At 37.0% G+C, this 22882-nt stretch overlaps 2 protein-coding genes across 2 annotated transcripts in view; one reads left to right on the top strand and one right to left on the bottom strand.

Annotated features, from left to right (window-relative positions):
- Positions 1–9612: 9612 nt before the first annotated feature.
- LOC131930670 (ubiquitin-ribosomal protein eL40 fusion protein) lies at positions 9613–10857 on the top strand (the record flags this gene model as incomplete). The annotated part of the gene is given in 4 exon segments (XM_059287256.1): positions 9613–9729; positions 9980–10066; positions 10424–10526; positions 10653–10857. Coding segments are annotated over 4 exon segments (387 nt in total). The 3' UTR covers positions 10747–10857.
- Positions 10858–15405: 4548 nt separating this feature from the next.
- LOC131930671 (cell adhesion molecule DSCAM) overlaps positions 15406–22882 on the bottom strand; it is a 35741-nt gene continuing 28264 nt past the window's right edge. The window contains exons 36-41 of the mRNA XM_059287257.1: positions 22146–22342; positions 21600–21699; positions 21135–21300; positions 20686–20870; positions 20397–20547; positions 15406–20089 (exon numbers count right to left, since the gene is read on the bottom strand). Coding sequence (XP_059143240.1) covers positions 19987–20089; positions 20397–20547; positions 20686–20870; positions 21135–21300; positions 21600–21699; positions 22146–22342 — 902 coding nt within the window. The 3' untranslated portion in view covers positions 15406–19986. The remainder of the gene's footprint in view (positions 20090–20396; positions 20548–20685; positions 20871–21134; positions 21301–21599; positions 21700–22145; positions 22343–22882) is intronic.

Genomic DNA, 22882 nt, shown 5'->3' with positions numbered 1-22882 from the left:
AGTAGGTTCTTTGACAGATTATCTCAGATAAAACATCTCAGATAAAATATTTCAGACAATATATATATATATATATATATATATTATATATATATATATATATATATATATATATAATATATATATATATATATATATATATATTTATTTTTTTTTTTCTATGTAAATTCTATTTCGTTCGGGGGGGGGGGTAGATTCTCTTTTCGGGGGGGGGGGGGGGGGGGACTGCAGCCCACCCCCGAAGAGATGCTTGGAAGAAACAGTGCGTGCAGCAAATTGGCTTTACGTAATTTCTGAACTATTAGTAGTAGGGTGTCTTCTACTACTTTTCTGTACTATTATAGTAATTATACCTGCATTATCTTGTTCATTTGGTGCGCAATACTTTTGAGTCATGAAACTCTTTTGTATTAAAAACTATAAAATACTGAAAAAAAATGCACGAAAACTCTTAATAATAAACCGGAAGTGATCTCCCCTAAACTTTCTCGAATATTCTAATATTAAACAACAGGGGATGGCAACTCGGGATATAGACATGATTTTTTATCCATTTTAATTACTTAACTTTTTAAAATAGAATAAATCTCTAAGAAAAAAGAATTGCACACCAAGTGAACGCCAAATAAAATGTGCATAATAGTACGGAATAGTTTTAGTACTTATAAATTTTTATGCGTTTTTTTTTTTTTTGAGAAATCGGAAATAGCACAAATTACTACTCCCGGTCAACGTAAATTATGTAAAATTTGACAGAAGGCAGAAAATTAGATCTTTTACTTACATGGGAAATTTCATTTCATTCAAACAGTACTCAAGTTATAGGCATTTGAAAAAATTGGAAGTAGAAAAAGTTCTGCTTCCGGTTATCGGAAATCGCTCAAAAGTTGATACGGATCTACGATTATGAAAAAAATACTTATATATTAAATTTCATCAACCTAGCTCTAACGGTACTCAAGTTATCGTGTTTACACACACACATACACACACACAGACATACGGACAAGATTGCAAAACTATGTTTATCCGACTCCAGGGAGGTGTAAAACGTCGAGATTTGCAAAAATCTCGAATTTTGTTTTTTTGCACGATTACAAGACTTTCTATATACTTTGTATATACGAGAGTAAAAAGGAGAAAAATAAAATATTCTCTTAAAAATATAGTGGTACACTACTATTTAAATAAATATAAGAAAAGCGTGGGTCTCTTCCTAAATATTAATAAAGGTATCCAATAGATAACATAGTGACCCACGCTTTCTTTATAGCTATTTAAATAGTAGTGTATTATTATCATATTTAAAGAAAATCATTTATTTTCTCCCTTTTAGTACATTATTTATTAAAAGCTCGTACTTAAGACGTTTTTTTTTGCATTTTTATTTTTATTTTATTTTTTATCTTTTAATTTTTTTACTACATTAGTAATAGTTTGCTTTAATAAACATACATTTTCTCTCTATTATCCTTACATTATCTATATATTATTCGTAAATTATCCTATCATTATCCACCATTATCCCACCACTATCCCACCATTATCCCACCACTATCCCACCATTATCCCACCACTATCCCACCACTATCCCACCACTATCCACCATTATCCCACCATTATCCCACCATTATCCCACCATTATCCCACCATTATCCCTACCACTATCCCACCACTATCCCACCACTATCCCACCATTATCCCACCACTATCCAACCACTATCCCACCATTATCCCACCACTATCCCACCATTATCCCACCATTATCCCTACCACTTGGACCTTCTCACCGTGGATGGTGGGGGCTGGTAGTTGAACTTGGTTACAACCGTTACCCTCGGGTCTCTTGAAGCTGAGGAGGACAAAACATTATATAGCTGAGTGCTAGGGGTTTTCTTGTCTGGGGTGGGGCTGGGGGCGTGGGAGGGTGGCTCATATGTGAGGCTAGGGGGGTTGAAATGTCAGGCTGGGGGAGGGGTGAAATGTCAGGCTGGGGGGGGGGGGGGCTCATATGTGAGGCTGGGGGGGGGTGGGCTCATATGTGGATGCTGGGGGGGGGGGGTGGCTCATATGTGAGGCTGGGGGGGGGGTGGCTCATATGTGAGGCTTGTGGGTGTTTTAGGTCACATAAATTTGATTCAAATCAGGCTCAATATCAACAAAAAGTCTACTTACAAAATATCCTGTGCGTAACGTAGGTTGCTATGCAGATGAAGATGATTGGAAATAAATTAATTCTCCTAAAGGGGCTCAAGCTTCTCGGCAGCATTGTGGTCACCCTGCACCTAAACGAAGCCATTAATTAAGTCAGGAAATAACCTCCAAGACTCCTCTTGTTTTAGCTGGTAATTTTTTCTCTGTTCTACCTCGATCTGTGGACCCCTAACCGGAATTGTAGGCCAGTCTTTGAATTGAGCATGGGATAAGGGAGGGGTACGGGGGAGGAGTGTCGTTCGTCAATACCTCCATAGTTACGTTATTTGTGTGAGATAATAGAGTGGCACCATTGTGCTGTGACCCTATAGGGCGGGTTTTAGGGTTTACTGTCCAGCTACACGACTGTCTCTGGGTTACTCTTAAATTATGTGTAGGTGAATTAAAATAACTTTTTTGCCCCCCCCCCCCCCCCAAAGCCCTTGTGACCCGAGGCTCAAACAACACCCAGTTCGTCAAAAACTTATTTGTAGTGCTAACACATACAAATCAGATAAGATCTCTATAAAGCCTCTTTGTGTTCTGGCCTCGTCCTGATACCAAAAAAAACCCACAATTAATAACAAAAGCTGAACTCATTAACAACGTTAGTCTTCATTGTGGTACGGTGCACAAAACGACAGCGGATAATTGATTGATTTATATGATAATTCGATCCTCACTACTTAGTATTGGCAATCGCTTGAAGTACGCTATAATTTGATTATTTAATTCTTTGAATAGAATAGGGGTAATTTTTTTTTGTGTCGAGTAAAGCGCCTGTCTCGATAATTGTCATGCAAGATTTTATTGTAGAGGTCGTGGCCCATTTACTTTGGTCGTTTAGGTATTGTGACTTTGCAAGGGGGGGGGGATTTAGGGTAATATTGAATGGATCGTGGTTGAGGGTGGCTAGGGGTAGTTTTTGTGATGTAAAAAAGAGGGGAGGGAAAAGGGGGTTGAGGAGAAAACGGGAATATAGAAGTGTACATTTAATAGTATTTAATAGTCAACATTTTCCGTCGGGGGGGGGGGGGGGGGGCGGACACTGGTAAAAGTAGACGGTAGACTTTCTTCGGGGGTGCAGAGCCCCCCCCCCCCCTCCCCTCCCCCCCCCCCCCCCCCCCACTCCCGAAGAGATGGCTGGAAGAAACTCTAGGGGCATATTCTGTCGGGAGTCATATAGGCGATAGCCGTTTGTCGGAGATCAAAGTGATGACTCACTTTATTAAGCTGTATATAAGATGCAGCTCGAAATTTCTTAAAAATCTCTCAAAAATAGTAAGTTTGATAAACTGTCCAATTAAAATCAGGGTGTAATGCTAGAAAAAAAAATCATGCACGTAAAGATTTAAGTAACTTCAAATGCAGTTAGATAAATTAATTATAGTAATGCACCCTATTTACGATATATATATATATATATATATATTATATATATATATAAATATATATATATATATATATATATATATATATATATTATATATATATATATATATATAATATATATATATATATATATATATATATATATAATATTAATATATATATACTATATATATATATATATATATATATCGTTGAAAAAATTATGACAATGAAATTGAGAAATCGTGGTGTGATATTTTGAATGAATAGGTGCTATTGGGGGAATGTCAAAAAAAAAAAAAAAATAAGATCGAGAGTATTTATTTTTTCAAAAGTTTGTTAAAAGGAGGTGAAATTTTCAGAATTTAAAAGATCGACACTTTGTTTTTTGCGATCTGCAATTATCTGACTCACGTTAGGGAAACTAAGACGGCTGGGCTAAATACTGACCCCATTTTCACCATGTGTGACGAAGTCGTTGAAACTTGTCAACTCTACTTCATCCGCCCCATGTGACTTACTTTGGTGCTAACGAGAAATGAAAACAAGAACTATCTAGATCTATGTAAATGTTTTAGCATAGATATTGTATAAAACATAACATGTTGTTGGTTGCTGCCTAACTAAAACTTTACCAATTTATCTGGAGGTCTTGAACGTTCGCTTCTTTGTTCCGGTCCACCTCGCTTTTTGTCCAGCACTTTCTCCAGGCTGATGCTGATAATGTATTAAACGTTAAAACCGTACTCTAAAACAGTAAATAATTACACCAAAAGCTAGGACAACCACGGAACTGAAATACTCATCCTAGATTGACCTGACACACTAATGTGCAGCTCAAGTGTGTGGTGTGTTAACGAGCACTTGATGTTTACTCACGACAATGCGCACATCCTGCCTATTGCACGGCAAGACGCTCGCTGCTCATATAACAAAACACGTCACAAGCAGAGGTTGTGGCGAGGATTTCGAGAAAATCACGACCTGTTCAGAGCCGTCGGATATATATATAAATATATATATATATATATATATATATATATATATATATATATATAAGCATGCACGTCCCCGCGCGTTTGCCGGGTTTCATCAATACATTACCAACCCCAGAGGCGTAGCGACCCTTCCCGGCGCCCGGGGACAAACTTTTCGATTTGCACCCCCCCCCTCGAGATTTCGATTTGCACCCCCCCCCCCCCCTCAAACTTTCGATTTGCACCCCCCCCTCTCGAGATTTTCGATTTGCATCCCCCCCCTCAAACTTTCGATTTGCACCTCTCTAAACCTTTCAATTTATTTTTCCAACCCATTTTGGCGCCCCCCTAAGGTCGGCGCCCGGGGACATATGTCGTCCCCCCCCCCACCCCCCCCCCCCTCGCTACGCTACTGACCAACCCTATATTCTTACGCGTGTGACTTTTTTTTTCTAAAACTGAGTTATTATTGTAAACACTGCCTGCGCTTGGGTAATGTTTATCGGGGCATGGGTTTACCTACACTACAGCATGTAAGCCTTGAGTGTAAGTTAATCACTAACCGTAATAGTGCGGTAAAACACACCTCGGTGACCGCCCGGGGGTCAGGGATAGCCCAGGGCGCCAAATTGAACTCTACGGGGTGAACGACTATAACGCCCCATCTTATCCATAGTCTATCACACTGCTTAATACTTTAACACAGCGCTCACGGGAAAGACCGGTGTGCCGGGGGCCGCCCATGCGAAATTGATTTTTTCCCCGCAGAAATATTCTCGGGAGTATTCTCATTTACTCCCCAAAGTTGAATGGTGTCAAACCGCAATCGACTCATTATTTTGCAGAAACCTCCCCAGGAGTATTCTCAACAACTTCCCAAAGTTTCAACGCGATCGGATGAAAGGTGTAAAGTAAAGTAAAGTTTCCCTTTCAAACCTGACGGTCAATGGGGCAAGTGAAGTAGAGTTCACTTGTCCATCCAACTCTGATGGGTACCTAACTCACGTTAGGGGGAGTAAAGGCGGCTGAGCATAGTGCTGACCACGCTATCTCTTCATATGCCGAGGTCACAGAAACAGGTGAACTCTACTTCCCTTTGAAAGGGAAACTTTTTAACTTTTTTTTACGAATTATGTACCTTTATTGTTTCCTAAGCACGTCACATGATCACACCGTGAATATTCCAGCCAACGAATAAATTTATCCTAACAGTTGATGGTGTGTTGATGTTGTCTTGATGTTGTCTTGATGGTGTGTTGATGGTGCGTTGTGCGCAGCTACATATTCATGGTCTCAGAAAAAATGTTTGGACTAGTTTCGTATGTCAACACTGGGAGCAATATGTGTGGGGGGTGGGAGGAGGGGGGGGGCACCGTGTTATTAATTCAGGAAATAAAAACGTACACATGTAATGACATTTTTTTATAGGAGGTACGGTCATCTTGTATATAACAACGCTAAGTCTAAAAACGAGTTATTGTATTAATTAACAGCCAGCGATGCGAACCATTGCACCCTTCCTACCCCAGATATAAAAACTGTATTGATTAGTTCAAGTGGCAGACTATACTAAACGCGCGAGTAATTAATAACACGGCAGTGATTAAAATCTTAATTTGATACCGGAGGAAGTTACGATTAGGTTCCGGGCGAGAACCAGTAAACAATTTCGTGCAGGATAAAATTTTATTTTTTTACCCAATTAGTTGCAGAAAAAATGAAACTTACTTTTTACCGAATTAGTTGCAGAAAAAATGTAACTTACTTTTTACCGAATTAGTTGCAGACAAAAAATTAAACTTACTTTTTACCGAATTAGTTGCAGAAAAAATGTAACTTACTTTTTACCGAATTAGTTGCAGACAAAAAATTAAACTTACTTTTTACCGAATTAGTTGCAGAAAAAATGTAACTTACTTTTTACCGCATTAGTTGTAGACAAAAAATTAAACTTACTTTTTACCGAATTAGTTGCAGAAAAAAATTAAACTTACTTTTTGCCGCATTAGTTGCAGAAAAATGTAACTTACTTTTTACCGTCTCGTTGCAAACGAAGTTGTAAAGATGCCTGTTTGTTTCTTCATGATTATGTGGTTGTGTTGAGGAAAGTGGGAGGGGGTTCTACATAAATTAAATCCACACTACTGAAAATCAATATCCTAAACTTTTAAAATAAATGTTTCTTTTTATAATTCAAAACTGCAACTAAAATTAGCTTTTAATTTTTTTTCCAACCCATTTTGGCGCCCCCTAGGGTCAGCGCCCGGGGATATTTGTACCCACCCACCCCTCTTCGCTACGCCTCTGTGACAGACGTCCATCAGCCAACAGCCGTCCATCAACCAGCCCAACATGACAGACGTCCATCAACCAACAGACGTCCATCAACCAGCCCAACATGACAGACGTCCATCAACCAACAGACGTCCATCAACCAGCCCAACATGACAGACGTCCATCAACCAACAGACGTCCATCAACCAACAGACGTCCATCAACCAGCCCAACATGACAGACGTCCATCAACCAGCCCAACATGACAGACGTCCATCAACCAACAGACGTCCATCAACCAGCCCAACATGACAGACGTCCATCAACCAGCCCAACATGACAGACGTCCATCAACCAGCCCAACATGACAGACGTCCATCAACCAACAGACGTCCATCAACATGACAGACGTCCATCAACCAGCCCAACATGACAGACGTCCATCAACCAGCCCAACATGACAGACGTCCATCAACCAACAGACGTCCATCAACCAACAGACGTCCATCAACACGACAGACGTCCATCAACCAGCCCAACATGACAGACGTCCATCAACCAACAGACGTCCATCAACCAACAGACGTCCATCAACCAACAGACGTCCATCAACCAGCCCAACATGACAGACGTCCATCAACCAACAGACGTCCATCAACACGACAGACGTCCATCAACATGACAGACGTCCATCAACCAACAGACGTCCATCAACCAGCCCAACATGACAGACGTCCATCAACATGACAGACGTCGTGTTTCAATTGCCCCTCCCTTACATATATGTCCGAAAAAAAGACTGCTGATTCCCCATCCTCCTGTTCATTTTCACCTGACCGCCGCTGTTGTCTCCCCCCCCCCCCCCCCCACCACCAACGCTAGCTCTGATTAGTAAGCCCACGAACAGACACAGACGCACTGCACGTGATACATGCACCAGCGATAGCTCAACCCCATATAGCTCTTTTATATATTCCTGAAAGATCTATCTATGTAATTCTCTTCATGGAGACCATAGAAAACACCACGCAGCTTAGCCACCACCCCCATCCCCACCTGTCAGGTGAGCTGTGGTTCACCCCGAACGTTTACAATAGTAGAGCCGGATCGAATACGTGACGGCTATTAGGGCCAGATAATTTAGTTTTTAAACTATTTGAAACCAATGGGAGATAATAAGTTCTGCTTGATATTTTCATTGTCGTCTGTAAACGGCTGCTTTCACTGGGCAAGAGGGCGGCAGGGGATAGTGTTGAATTCACAAATTATGAATTGCTGATAAGCAGAAAATAAAACAACTAGATGGCGGCGTATACTACGTCGCGGGTCAGCTTAGCCGTTCCTACCCCGCTCTCTAGGCATATATAGCTACCACCCCCACCAGTCTGGTGAGCTTTGGTTAACACTAAATGTTAACAATCGATTTGAAACTAAGGGGAGGTAATAACAAGTTCTGCTTGAACTTTTCATTGTCGTCTGTAAACTGTCGTTACGGACGGCTGCTTTCATGAAGGGGGGGGGGGGTGGAAAGTGAGGATGAGGATAATCATCCTTCACGAACAACTGATACACTGATAGTGTTTAAAAAAAAAAAAAGATTTTATAGATCAAGAGGATAGCGCCGTTTGGTTTTTAAATTTTACTTTTTCGATTAGATTTAATACCCCCTTACGTTAGAGTTGCAGCTTTAAGCTTATTTTTAAAAATTATATTAAGAGATCTTTACTATGTTTTATTCAAGTTCCCGATTTAGTAGACCATAACTAGAATCTATAATAAATAGTCAGCCCTGCCAAAGATAGACCCGTTCTCTTTAGACATTAACATCATACTTTTAGATGCAACCAATGTCACGTGACACTGCGCTTAACGATACTTTCTATACAACATTGTAGTCATTAAACGTTTAAAGATTCTGCATGTTCTTTTGATTTATATGGAATTAAGATATTTTAAAAATAAAACTTAACTAATTGTGTCTTTATAGCAATGACAATTTTAATTGTACTTAATTAAACTAACAGGTTATTCTAAAATATAAATATCGATACCACAGTATCTAGTTGGTACTCTAGTCGGCTACCCACTTCCTTTCTTTTTTTCTTCATCGGTAGGTGAATGTCTCACGTTTTATTAGAACTGGTTTATTTTCTTTTGTTTTCAAATCTCTGTCGTATTGATTAAAGTCGGTTACAAACACTTACATTGTAAGGACTCAACATTTCGGGGTTATAGTTTTTAATTTGGATTTACATGTTAATTTTGTTGAAATCAAATTGGGGATAAGGTGTGCTCGCCACCTGTTTTCGATAGCGTCCGTGATAGATCTAGATCTATTCTAGATTCTAGTACCATTCACAAGATTTTAAATTTTTTTGTGGTGTAGCTAGATCTAGTGCTTGAACATACTTATAAAGGCCTAGAGAAACTAAGAAATGCAATCTTAAGTTAATATTAAAATCATCAGTTGTTAGATTATTAGCCTTTATATAGCCTACTTTTAAAAATACCGGTAGTTTCAGGCTCATGGGCTGCTCTGAATAATGGGGGGGGGGGGGGGGTGTTATACAGCCTGTTCATTAGACAATCTAGATTTACTACACATACACCTGTACCTGGTTAAAAAATGTTAACTGTTCTCTGGAATTCGTCCAGATTGTTAGCCATCTGAGACATCTACTTAATTTTCCCTCCTCACTAATTTTTTAGACTGAGAAATTATTTGTTTGCTGTAAAATTGATTGTTTTCTTAAATTGTGTGAAGGCCTAATTTTATTTTAACTTTATTAATTTTCAGGATACTGTTGTAAAATGCAGATCTTCGTGAAGACCTTAACAGGCAAAACCATCACCCTTGAGGTTGAGCCATCTGACACTATTGAGAATGTCAAGGCCAAAATTCAGGATAAAGAAGGTAAAGAAAATTCCAGTTGTCAACCTGATCTCCATTGAGATAGCATAGCCTACTCACTATTGTAGGGCATTTGTAGGGCTTTTTTTTCCCCATTCATTTGCTGGTGATATAATTACAATTTTTTCTTGTTTCCGAGCTTAACACATACTACTGGGGTTGAAACCAGGGTGTTGCTGCTGTTTTCTATTGCCTTTGTTTTTATAAGAAAGTAGGCCAACAGTTATTGATATTTTAATGTTTCTCATTGCAGGTATCCCACCAGACCAACAGAGATTGATCTTTGCTGGCAAACAGCTGGAAGATGGTCGCACTTTATCAGACTACAATATTCAAAAAGGTGGTGTTGTGGTTTCAGCCTTAATTCTTAAATAATAGCAATCTTGTATAAATTAGCCATGTCTATTAATTTGTAATGCTTTTAGACTTAGAGGCAACCATTATTGATCACAAGATATATTCACTCCAAGGTTTGGATGTAGAACTTTTTATTGTTGGGGATTGTACAAGATATCTCTTACCCGTTTCAGTGGCATTCGGTTTTTGATACCGTGCAACATTAACTGCTTGACCTAGTTACTGCTAGTTTATAATCTCCTGTTACTGTTTTTTTCCGGGCTAATGCCTTTGTATTGTACTTTCAATACCTGCTTAGAATGTATAAAATTTTATTTTAATTTGCTGTTTCTTTCTTCAGAGTCAACTCTTCATTTGGTATTGAGATTGAGAGGTGGTATCATTGAGCCCTCCTTGAGAATCCTGGCTTCAAAGTTCAACTGTGACAAGATGATTTGCAGAAAGTGAGTAACTCTGTTGCTAAAGCTGTGCTGTGTTAGATATCTTAAGTACACCTTATAACCTCTGTAGACTCATAATTAAAAAGTAAAATTAATAGCTAACAAGTTAGCCTTTTCTCTGTATTCCAGGTGCTATGCTCGTCTGCATCCTCGTGCCACTAACTGCCGTAAGAGGAAGTGTGGTCACACAAGCAACATCCGCCCCAAGAAGAAGCTCAAGTAAACTTTTTATTCTCATGTAGGCCCAACTGCGTGCTGTTATTGGAGGAAGTTTACACTGGCAAGTTTGCTTCTGGGGTTCTCATGACAGTCAATAAATTTTGTTGCCTTTATTTGCATAGAATTTTCTTCTTGTGTTCTTTGTGGTCTGAATGTTTTCTGAAGTTTAAGTTGTCTGAGCTGATTTGACTCTGCTTTTATAAATAAAACATATCTTATTAGTGAAGTTGCTGACATCTGGTCTGTCAAGAGTATCAGTCATACTATTTTTATGATCTATCATTCTCCTTTGAACAGTTAATCCAGCAAGCCTTAATGTGTGGGACAGACATGTTAACAGATGTTTTATATTTAGTATAGCTCACTACTTGGATGTATAATCAGAAGTAGCCATTCATCTTATCCTACTTTATGGCATAAATGTTGCTTACCACCACATTTAGAAATAGATTTTTTAAATTAGAAAAATACAGTTGGGTACAGATTTTCAATGGTTCAGTACTTGTCAATTTTACCCTCCTGAAATTCCCCAAGAATTCTCATGGGGTCTATGTAGGGTAGGTAAAGCTCTTGGTTGCTAAGCTGTAATGTCATGAGTTCAAACTTCTGGGTAGATGAGGCTTGATAATAGTGTACAACTGCTCAATGATTATAGATTTCTCCAATATCAAACAGTTGCTAACTAGTGTGTTCTTGGTTAGACAAACACTGGAAGATAATCCATTAGAAAAGCAGGCTGAAATCTGGGTCACTTCCCTATATGGTGCATAAAAATAGTGTTGAAGAAAGTTCCTTTGTACCTTTCAAGTAAGGACTAGAATTATTATAAAATTACAAAGTTATCCTGTAATTTAGTCACAACAAAAATAAGTAAAAAAAAAATTCAAAATTTACTATTGCTGGGTAATCATATAACTGAAAACAACTTGCTTTCTCAGTATATTGACAGTATATTTTTAAAGCTAATCAATTACTAGCATGCCTGTTCTCTGCGATTTGCTGCAGTATCAGAAGAAAAGCGAATGCAATTTTTCAAGAGGATTTCATCAATGGGTTGCCAATCCTGTAGTTTCAGATGTGTTGTCTTAGTTATCTTAAATAAAATTGAATAAACCAAGAAAGTGCCATATTTCTTGGATCACAATTGTTGGGGTATGATTTGTCCTGATTCAAAATAGTCAATGATTATTGTTTCCCATTGTATAAGTATACGTCGGTTCCAGAGTGCTCGTGGCCATCGTGGGGGTGCTTGGGTCACTAATCGCTGGGATGCTGGTAGATGAACCTTGAGCAGTTTTTAGCGCTGAATCAAGTAGTACCCCTGACCCACTATGCAGGACGCCAAATCAATGGATTCCAAGTGCTAAGATAGAAAATTAGTGTCATCCCTAAGACAGTTTAATTATTTTTCCCTAGAAACCTTCCCAGGAGTATTCTCATCAACTGCTTAAAGTTTCATGGCCCTCTGCATCCAACTTTTATTTTTATATACTATTATATACTGTTTACAGAGAAGAACCCTGCTGGTGTGCCGCCCTTGGGAGATCAAAAATAATTTTTTGCAGAAACCTCCCCAGGAGTATTCTTAACAACTTCCCAAAGTTTCATGCCGGTCAGATTGTGTGAAAGGTGTAATAATAATGCATATACAATTATATAGGACAAACCTACTAACATACTTTAATTTTCATACAAATAGATTATAAAGGTAGTATATATTTGTTTTATTTTTATTCTTTTTTGTTAGCAACTATGAATTTACACAATTCAAACTGACCATTTTAAAAAGCAAAACATTTAGTGCTTTTTCTTAATTGCATCCTGTTGGTTTTTTTAAGAAATGGACATCATGTACTACTCTGTATAAAAAGATATTTGCTGATCAGTAAATAATCTATCTGAACTCTTAAAACATCAGTAGTCTACTTGTGAAACCAACTGAAATTAATGTCCTGTTCTTTTCTTATGTTAATGGAATGTATTTAAAATTAGTAGAATCACTTGGACAGCTTTTAATGCAGTTGTATGTATATTTATTTCAGTCATACAAAGTATAACTGATTTGAATTCTTTACACAATTTTAATTATACAATTACTACAAATAAAATGATTTTTATTTTTGCTGCACCTATAAAAAAAAGAACTACATTTATTTTTCCTCCTTAAGCATGAAATTTGTTTTTAATTTGAGGTACATGAACCCTGCCTGCACAAATTATTGATACATCTACCTTTAGTCAAAACAAGTTGTAACAATCTCCTCCTCATATTGATGTTTTCATGCTATTAAGTAAAAGATTAAAATATTTTCAACATATGCACGGTTGCTGTGAGAAAGATGCTGCCATAACAAAGTTCTGATGTCATGGTTTGTGGCTGACTTAGTCAGCAGTTATAGAGACCATTATGACATTCCATTTTGATTTGTTATAGCCCCTGCAGATGATTGGCAATGGCCTTGCAGAATATAATGTTAGAATTTGTTGTTGTCTTAGTTTTATTACATACCTAACACTTTGGTATATGCTCTTGTGTAAGTTTGTATACTGATCTTAGATCACTCATGATACCAAGTTTGATGTACACCATAATAGAGGCATCCTGTTTTGAAACATATTACCCCAGTGGCATTACCATATTTCTAAATGAGAAATGTATATCTAGCTATTAGAAAAAAAACTGCCTATGATTTGTCCATTCAGTCTGTGTTATCTTAGCCTGAGGCGGGACAATTTGTCTGGGCTTCTGTCTAAGTTGGTTCCGTGGAATTTCAGTGGTTTGTGCTTCACTGGCAGGATAAAAATTGCACAAAATATTCTGCCCAGTGGTCCTGACTTCACAGTGACTGCGCAAGAACTTGTAATTTATGTAATGCTGATCAATTGCAGTCTTTGAGACTACAATCTTTAAAACTTAACAGGTTTAGTGTCACGGTTCATCATATATCTAGGCTAGCTTTATTTCTTGTAGGACTTTTTGAAACAAGTTCCACCAGCTGAAATAAAAACACAAGTCTTGATTACACTTTGTTATAAAACTTTTATTATTTGACCAACACAAAAATTGGACATAGAAATCAATATTGCACTAAAGTAGTATTAGTTACATGTGTGGATATTTTTTTTTAATTTGTTTTTTTTTTAATTGTCCGAAAACAGCTGACAATATTATACAAACATATATGGGAATGCATCATTTCTCCATAGCGCTGCCATTGGTCCAAGCAATAAAAATGCCGTAATCTAAAAGTCTACGTAACGAAACGAATGGTACAAGAACAAACAAGATACATCCATAATGGCATGGTTACATTGTTAACAAAGATATTTAACAACCGCATTAGTTCAACAAAATGAAAAATAATTTAAAAATTTAAAGCATGAGTATAGTTTGTCGGGGTTTCAGAATTTTAAAGTTTGAAAGAATTTGTTTTTCTACATTTTTTAAATAGGCATGAGCCCTAAAGGCTAACAGTTAATACTCAGCAGCTATTGAAACATAAACTTGGATGGAGTTGGTACACATTTTTTTACCCTCAGACTATCAATACAAGGAAGCGCATCTGTTCACAAACTAATGAACAGACAAGGCTCGGAGTGAAGAATTCCGAGTTACAATTTAAAAAAATGAAATGTAAACAGCTGTAAGAATACGGCAAGTATTTCTGACTCCCATTGCATGATGTGTAGGGTAAGGCAATAGTCAAAAACTCCTTTAACAAAAAGCGTTGTTTGTAAAAAAATAAATTCAAGCAAAGTAATGAAAATTTAAGGGATGAAAACATCTGGTTGAATAAAGGGTAAACATTTGCTAAAGTAATAGTCTAGTATCAAATTATAGTTAACAGAATCTACTTTAATTTGATTAGTTTTACTTTTAAATTAGAAACAATTTTTTAATAGTAATTATAAGCTTATAATAATTAATGTTTTATTATTTATTACTACAAAAAAATGCCAAACAAACACTTAACAAAAATTTAAGCCAGTTTACTTTAAATAAAAACAATATTAAAAACAAAAATTTGGGCAGAAAAAATCAGCCTCGTAATTACTTTTTCCGAAGATAAGTTTATAATATGATTATTAATAATTGACATTTGTTGAAAATATGAAGTTAACAGTGAACATTTTTATACAGTTATAAAGAAAGCTTTTGATTTGAAACAAGCAATGGACAGAGATTACAAATAAAGTACATCTGGGACATATCCGACAACGAAGATCTAGCCTTTTTATTGGTTACCAGTTCTGCACCGAACTTGAGAGAAATGGGGAAGTTTAAAAATTAGAATTAGTCATGCCGTTGACGTTCTAATAATTTAATTTTTTGACATTTTAAAATACTTCAAGTTCTGTGGTCACTATTTTTTAAATCACTTTTCATGTGAGGGGTTGTCCATAAATGATGTCACCCTTATATTATTTGAAAGAGTGAGGAGGGGGATGGATTCTTGGTAGCATTCAGGGGGGGGGGGAGGAGGCAGGGTTAAGGAAATTAGAAATATGTACGTATATATATAAATGCATGTATGTATATTTAGGCTTATGATAAATGGAAAACTTTAATTTACATTTGGAGAAGAAAATGGGAAGGGGGGATGTGTTTTGTGAAAGCATTTGATATGGGGGGGGGGGGGGGACTGGACGGGGACACCACGACTCTAAAATAGCTGACCTTATTTATGGACAACCTCCAAGAAAAATAAATCTTGATACATTAACTTTGATAACTGGTTGCATGATTTATTGACATATGGGAGTCAGAGAGATCGGCATGACTAATTTAGGAAACAAACCCTCATGACTACAAAAACTGAACTATGTGTGATAACTGGCCGACTAAAAGCAATTAAGTTACATGGAGTTTTCCATCTACTAAAAAAAAAATGACTCAATGTTGTGAAGATGAAGCAGTGAACAGTAGCGTTAGGCATGTTTTAAATGAATTTATTTTAAGTAGTTTCGGTCTCCTTCCACAGCTACATTGGTGACAGATGTATTGAGAATGGAATGATAAATAATTATGAATGAAATGACAAAAAACCTTAGCAGTGACTGGATGGTACCAACAATAGAAACTATTTACATATTTACAACAAGAAAGTTTAAAAAATTAAATGTTTAAGTATTATGGAATAAATAAGAGGACGTTTACTCAATAGTATTAATATGGATTTGTTCCGCTGCCATTTTAAGTGCATCTTTTTGTTGTAGTTCTTACTTCTTTTTTTTTTCAAAATTTATATTGTGTGCATCTCTTGAATTTTATTTACAGTACAGCATATTATTTAAAGTATATTATAGTAAACTTCTCAGTGTAGTTCTGGGTGTTATTTTTTTTCTCTCTCTCGCAAAAACTTTAATTCAATAAATTAACAATGCCCAATCAGTTATTTATAAAAAAAAAAAAATTGAAAAAAAAAATTGAAGAGATACACACAAGGATGAATTTCTTCTTCAGTTTGTGGCACATGATTGAAAGCTTCAACAGTCAGAGGAAGGGTCTCTTCTAGAGGTGTGGCACCACGCTAGCCATCTTTGTAAAATGATGTCTCCGTTAATAAATAGTTAATCACAATAACAAGAAATGAGATGATCACTAGTCTATGACACCAGTAACATTATGGTATCAGAGATAGCATCACAATATTGATGAAGGATGATATTCAGCTGAAATGACAAAATGATGGTATGATAAACTGATAGAGGCTGATATGTATCAAATAAATTACTTGTAATTACTTTCCTCAAACATTTTCATTGATAAAAAGAATTATTTTTTTTACTCCATCATGAATCAGAGACAAAGAAATATGTTTAACTCCCCTTAAAGCATATTACTTCCCTTGAATATACATAACTTGTTCATGGTAACCCAACATTTAAGCTTTTTAAAAGAAGAATCTAGCAAAAAAACCCAGCTTAATTGCCGTTTTAAGCCACGCGGAAGTAAGACTGATAAGATGCACTTTAAAACCATTTTAAAAGATTTCGCTTTTTTTTTTTTTGCTAAATAATTTCATATTATTAGTTTATTAAGTAGTAAAAACTAATTTAAAAAAATTAAATTCACACACAAAAATGTGCAATGTAAATATAAAAATGGTAACAATTGTGTGAAACTAATGGCAAACTATTTTAACATCATGTTTGTTTATATTACACATTATATTTAATTAAAAAATTAAGTAGTATTTGAAGATTGATTAATAAACAGATGTAAAAAAGAAATGCAATTCATAGAAAAACTGGCTGTTGTGCATCATAAACTTATGATTGCATGCAACTCGTGTGTGCATATTAAGAAAGTGAAAGTATATAATCTGGCCAATTACACTAAAATTGGCCAGGGAACTAATGATTGGCATTAGGATTAAAGGATTATGGCTTTTTTTGTAAAGGAATGATATAATATTATGGATCTACATAATAAAGGAATGGTATAATTAGTAAAGAAACAGTAGAAAATTATGTTGGCATGTAGTAGAACAATGGCACGAGCTGTAGTTAATAAAATGTTACAAAAGATATGGTTGTGTATTTCAACTCAGGGAATGGTAGGTACAAGATAATGGATGATAAGTGATCCATGATAACTATTAAATTATACAAAGTTAGGCCAGTATGTAGGAATGTTGCAAAAATTATTTAAATGCATTGAAAGAAAATATCTGGTTAGCTTAGTAGACATAAAAAAATTAAATCACAAATTGTGAAACGGACGAGTAAAAACAAAGATAAAATAATTTGGACAGCAAAAATTAAAGAAAAAACATGAAAGTAATACTGTTCCAAGCCTACATCTTTCACAATGACACCACAGAAGGATCAAGTATAAATAAAGGAATGCTATGTACAGTGAAATGATATGTTCATGTTTAATGGTCTTCAGTTTCTTGTGAAAACCATAGGTCTAGAAACTCCTTTTGCATAAATATTTACGGTTAAGTTTTTCTAATTGACTGTTGTAAATTGTCCTACTTAAAATGTAGTTGAAAATTCTTGCAAGACATCTGCAGAGATGATATAAATCACTACCCAATTTTTTTTTAAAATTCTAAATCGGAAATAATACATTATTGTGTTCTTAAAATGAATCATAACTATTTTCAGGTTTTAGTAAGTGGAAATTATACATTTAAAAGGAAATAAAAATTGAAACATAAGTTTTAAAAATTCTTTCATCAGAATTTTTTATAGAAAGGTAGTGTAGTAACATCTCTGCCGACAACTATGTCAAGTCATAAAATTTCAAATACATACATCATTTTTTTACAAGTTTTTTTTCTTATTTATAAAATATAATTTCATTTTTTACTAAAATAAAATTTGCAAGAAAAATTAATTTTACAATACAATTTAAAAAAAAAACATTTTCATCTTAATTGCTATTGCGCACTGTTTTTTTAACATGGAGCTTAGTAAACTTTAACAGCTTATAAAGGGTCTCTTCGACTGAAATATAACAAATCTCTACTACCAGAATGAGTAGTAGATAAATGTGAATAACACCACATTGTATGTTTGATATCATGGTAAACAAAAACACCCTACACCACCAGCAGTTTGTCCAAGTCAACAGCCACGCCTACCATGTTCACCACCATCTCTACACCAACTAATGACTTGTGGATATATAGCATATGTATATATATATATATTATGTTTATGTCTATCTACAGTGGGTATTGCACTTCAAATATCAGGAAAAAAAGTATCAATCAAAATAATTAAGTTAAATTTATCAAGAACAAATAAATTAAAAGTTAAAGACAGATAATTGTGTTCAAAGCACAATAACTAATCTAGAAATAATATAATATGTAACTAGTTCTGTGTCCACTACATGTTTGTTGCTTTTATGTTGTGTTATTACGTAGTTACTCGATTTGATAAAAGCTAATACAAAACTGAATGGAGTACAAAAACTGTTTTGGTATCGAGAACATATTGAAGACTTTGATAAGAATTTCGGATTCTTCTTTTCTTCATGACACTAAAAAACAGGTAAGTACTTTAAAATTGTAAGCCTAAAACATGAAACAAAACCAATGGCCAAAACTTCCAAAATATCACAACAAAGGTTGAAAAAAAATTCTTAAAATTTTAAACGAGATAAAAGTATATACATAGAAAAAGGAATAAATCTTTGACGAGTCATGTTAATCATAATCGCAGGAAATTTTTGTGGTATCTTCCTTTGGATGTGATGAACTCAGGATGAAAGCTGATGATGAAATCCTAAGGCTGGTGTTGGGAAAAACATTTCTGACTTGTCTCTGTTCAATGTTTTTTTTTTCCATTGTGTCCAACTAGTTATACTCCAAAAATGTATGGTCCACAAGTAACACAGTTTATGCACACTTGAAATTCACACCAATGATTCACTGTACATTAAATCTCTGAAATCTTCATCCAGCTCACTGCCATTTATTTGACAGAAATGTTGGCGTGTTTGAATACAATGAGCAGAAAATCTACACAAATCAGAGGAGTCATGGACAACCACGTACAATTAGTATGACATTAATGTGTCAACGACATTTGAATGACACTGACATACAGTGACATTTATTTCAGCAGTCCAAGATACACATACACATGTGTAATAAACTCTTAAAATATTCCCACTTTTCCAGTCTGTTTTTAAAGAAGAAAATGGTTTTAAATATCTCGACAGCTTCAAAAAACGTGAAAATATTATAATCTTCTTTTTGAGAAGCAGTTGCCGCAGTAAAAAAATATCAACATCTTTATAACTTAAGCTCACAGCACTTGTAGTATATATTTCATTAGCACATTGAAATAAGCTTCGGCCAACAAAACAACGGCCAACAGGTTCAAATTATGCACACACATATCTTCAAACAAAACAGGCAAAGATGAAAAAAAATTGTAGTGCCAGAAACATCTTGTGACTTTTTTGGCTTCACTACTGGAAAGTTATCTGCCCAAATTAAATGGTTTTGCACCAAGCAGAATTCTTGCTTTGCCATGAAATAATAAGGTATCTGTTTATATGTAAACAAACAGGAGCAAATTTTAGTAGTTTAGTTTAGAACTAAACAATTGAAAATAAAATCTCCAAAACTTTTAGCATGCAAGAGTGAAAGCTGCCAGCTAAGGGGTAAAATTATGCAACAATGAAAGGTTAAGTCCATCCATTCATGTAGTGCTGTGATGGCAGACTTGCCACATTGGCTGACTTGACATTGGTCAGGCCAAATGAATAGTGTTGACACTACACAATGGTAAAATCTTCAGTATATCCTTTGTCAGGTTTGCCCTCTTTCCCAACTCTGGTGTCCATTTCTGTTTCTTCCTCAGGTACAGGCCGGTAGTGTCTGAGGAAACACACGTTTTTTTATAGCTTGATTCACATTCAGATTTTTAAGAATATTCATTTCATTTCCATACTTAAGTCAAGATTTAAAAAAAGGATAGCCCTAGGTAGAACTATTTTAAGGAAGTTAACAATAAGTTCATTGGAAAAACAACTTAGTGTCAGATTGTAAACAAACTGGACGAACCTAGTATCATCTGGGACTAGAGTGTAAACAAACTGGATGAACCTAGTATCATCTGGGACTAGATTGTAAACAAACTGGACAAACCTAGTATCATCTGGGACAAGATTGTAAACAGACGTACCTGTCAAGCAAGCTGACAGATTCCTCCTCCTCTGGAGAAGTGGCTAGGGCTGGATGGGCCAGTGAAGTGACTAGTGGACGGTGGTCATCTGTTCCAGGTGTCTGGATATTGGTGTCATAGCGGACCCTGGCATGGGGTGTCCTGCGACCACCTGTTGGTAAACACAGCTTAAGTTGAGTATACTCTCACATGTTTAGTTTAGGATCTTTTACTACACTGTGATAAGTAGCAGAACCAAAATATTTTTGTTAACCTATGACTGAATGAATCTGACTGTCAGCTGACATACCTCTTCTGGCTCGGCCAGTTTCAGAACGGAACTCAACAAAACCTTCCTGGACGACAGTGGCGGTGGCCGTGGCGTATGGGGGGTAGTTCTCTGGGCTGTTGGACCTAGGGGTCTGGGCGCGCTCTCCAAATGTGTAGGTCACTTCTTCACTGTTGGTACTGGTGGTGCTGGTCCCACTCTGTGTCCTGGAGACAAGAAGACAATATAGTGTCAGTGGGAGAGAGACAACATGGCGTCAGTGGGAGACAATATCAGTAGATTGTTGACAAATTAAATGGGAGGGGCAAGGAAGATGTCGGAGAAAAGCATGGACAGGAGGAATAGGATGAAACTAGTGGTATCCCAAGGTTCCATCTAGGATACAGACAGGAGAATGATGGTCTCACTTAGGATACTAGTGGTACCCCAAGGTACCATCTAGGATACAGACAGGAGTATAATGGTCTTACCTCGGCATAAATGTTCCCAGTGGCCTCTTGCCTGTCACCTGCCCCCTCTGCTTGCCACGGTGACGGGGCCGCACTTTTCTTGGTGGTAGTGGCCGTCTGAGGGCCGTTGTCGGGGCCTCATTGGTGTCACTCTCCACCTCCATCCTTTGTGGCCGTCTCCGCTTTTCTGTCATCCAAAAAAATAATAATTATTAACTACCTGCAAATGTGTCTTGTTTTGTACATGTGCAGTAATATTGGCTTTCACACACAGTATATGGAAGCCAGAATACTTGCATCTTTAAGCAGAAGTAAAAGCAAATCTGTTACAGATCCTACCATTTCCATCCTTCTCCCTTCCTCAACAAAATAATCTTATTTAAAGACTAGGAAACTTTTAATAAAGATTTACAATTGATACTAGGTTCATCTTGACTCTAGTGGCTAAACCAGTGTATGTGTGTTAGGGTTAAAGTCACAACTTACGTTGTTGCTCGTATGCCGGGACCTCACAGGACGCTTGTCTCTGCTCGTTTGGTTTTGGTGGGGACTGGGTAAACATTCGGATCCCAGGTTCTGTTGTTACCTGAGGTACACAAGGTTATCATAGGTCAAATTATTTGTATGATTTTTAAAAAATAAAAGTATTAACAGATAATATAAAAAATACTTAATATTTTCAGAAGACAGAATGTGACAGATTGTGTGACATGGACTGGGTCACCCACCAAAGATTGTGTGACATGGACTGGGTCACCCACCACAGAATGTGTGACATGGATTGGGTCATCCACCACAGAATGTGACATGGACTGGGTCATCCACCACAGAATGTGACATTGTGTGACATGGACTGGGTCACCCACCACAGATTGTGTGACATGGACTGGGTCATCCACCACAGAATGTGACATGGACTGGGTCATCCACCACAGAATGTGACATTGTGTGACATGGACTGGGTCACCCACCACAGATTGTGTGACATGGACTGGGTCACCAACCAAAGAATGTGACAGATAAAAAACTCACAGAGCTATCCGTAGGCTGTGAGCTAGAGTCCGGGTCAATGTCCCCCTCAGTGCCACCATCTTGGTGTGGGTCATTCTCACTCTCGTACAGCACAGGTGGGGGCGGGTTCCTTTTGGCGTTCTCCAGGGCCTCAAGTAGTTCATCCCTGCTGGAGGATACTGTGGTCACACTGGAGATTAGGCTGTGTCTTTGGGAACCTGTGGGGTAGAGAGGATTATGGGTAATTGGGGAATGTGAGAACCTGTGGGGTAGAGAGGATTATGGGTAATTGGGGCGTGTGAGAACCTGTGGGGTAGAGAGGGTTATGGGTAATTGGGGCGTGTGAGAACCTGTGGGGTAGAGAGGGTTATGGGTAATTGGGGAATGTGAGAACCTATGGGGTAGAGAGGATTATGGGTAATTGGGGAATGTGAGAACCTATGGGGTAGAGAGGATTATGGGTAATTGGGGAATGTGAGAACCTATGGGGTAGAGAGGATTATGGGTAATTGGGGAATGTGAGAACCTGTGGGGTAGAGAGGATTATGGGTAATTGGGGAATGTGAGAACCTATGGGGTAGAGAGGATTATGGGTAATTGGGGCGTGTGAGAACCTGTGGGGTAGAGAGGATTATGGGTAATTGGGGCGTGTGAGAACCTGTGGGGTAGAGAGGGTTATGGGTAATTGGGGCGTGTGAGAACCTGTGGGGTAGAGAGGATTATGGGTAATTGGGGCGTGTGAGAACCTGTGGGGTAGA

Source organism: Physella acuta, unplaced genomic scaffold (genome assembly GCF_028476545.2).
Source record: "Physella acuta isolate Inbredline_101_S28 unplaced genomic scaffold, ASM2847654v3 ptg001817l, whole genome shotgun sequence".
NCBI lineage: Eukaryota > Metazoa > Mollusca > Gastropoda > Physidae > Physella > Physella acuta.
Note: the sequence above shows the minus strand (reverse complement) of the source record. Positions and strands in the feature narration are given on the sequence as shown.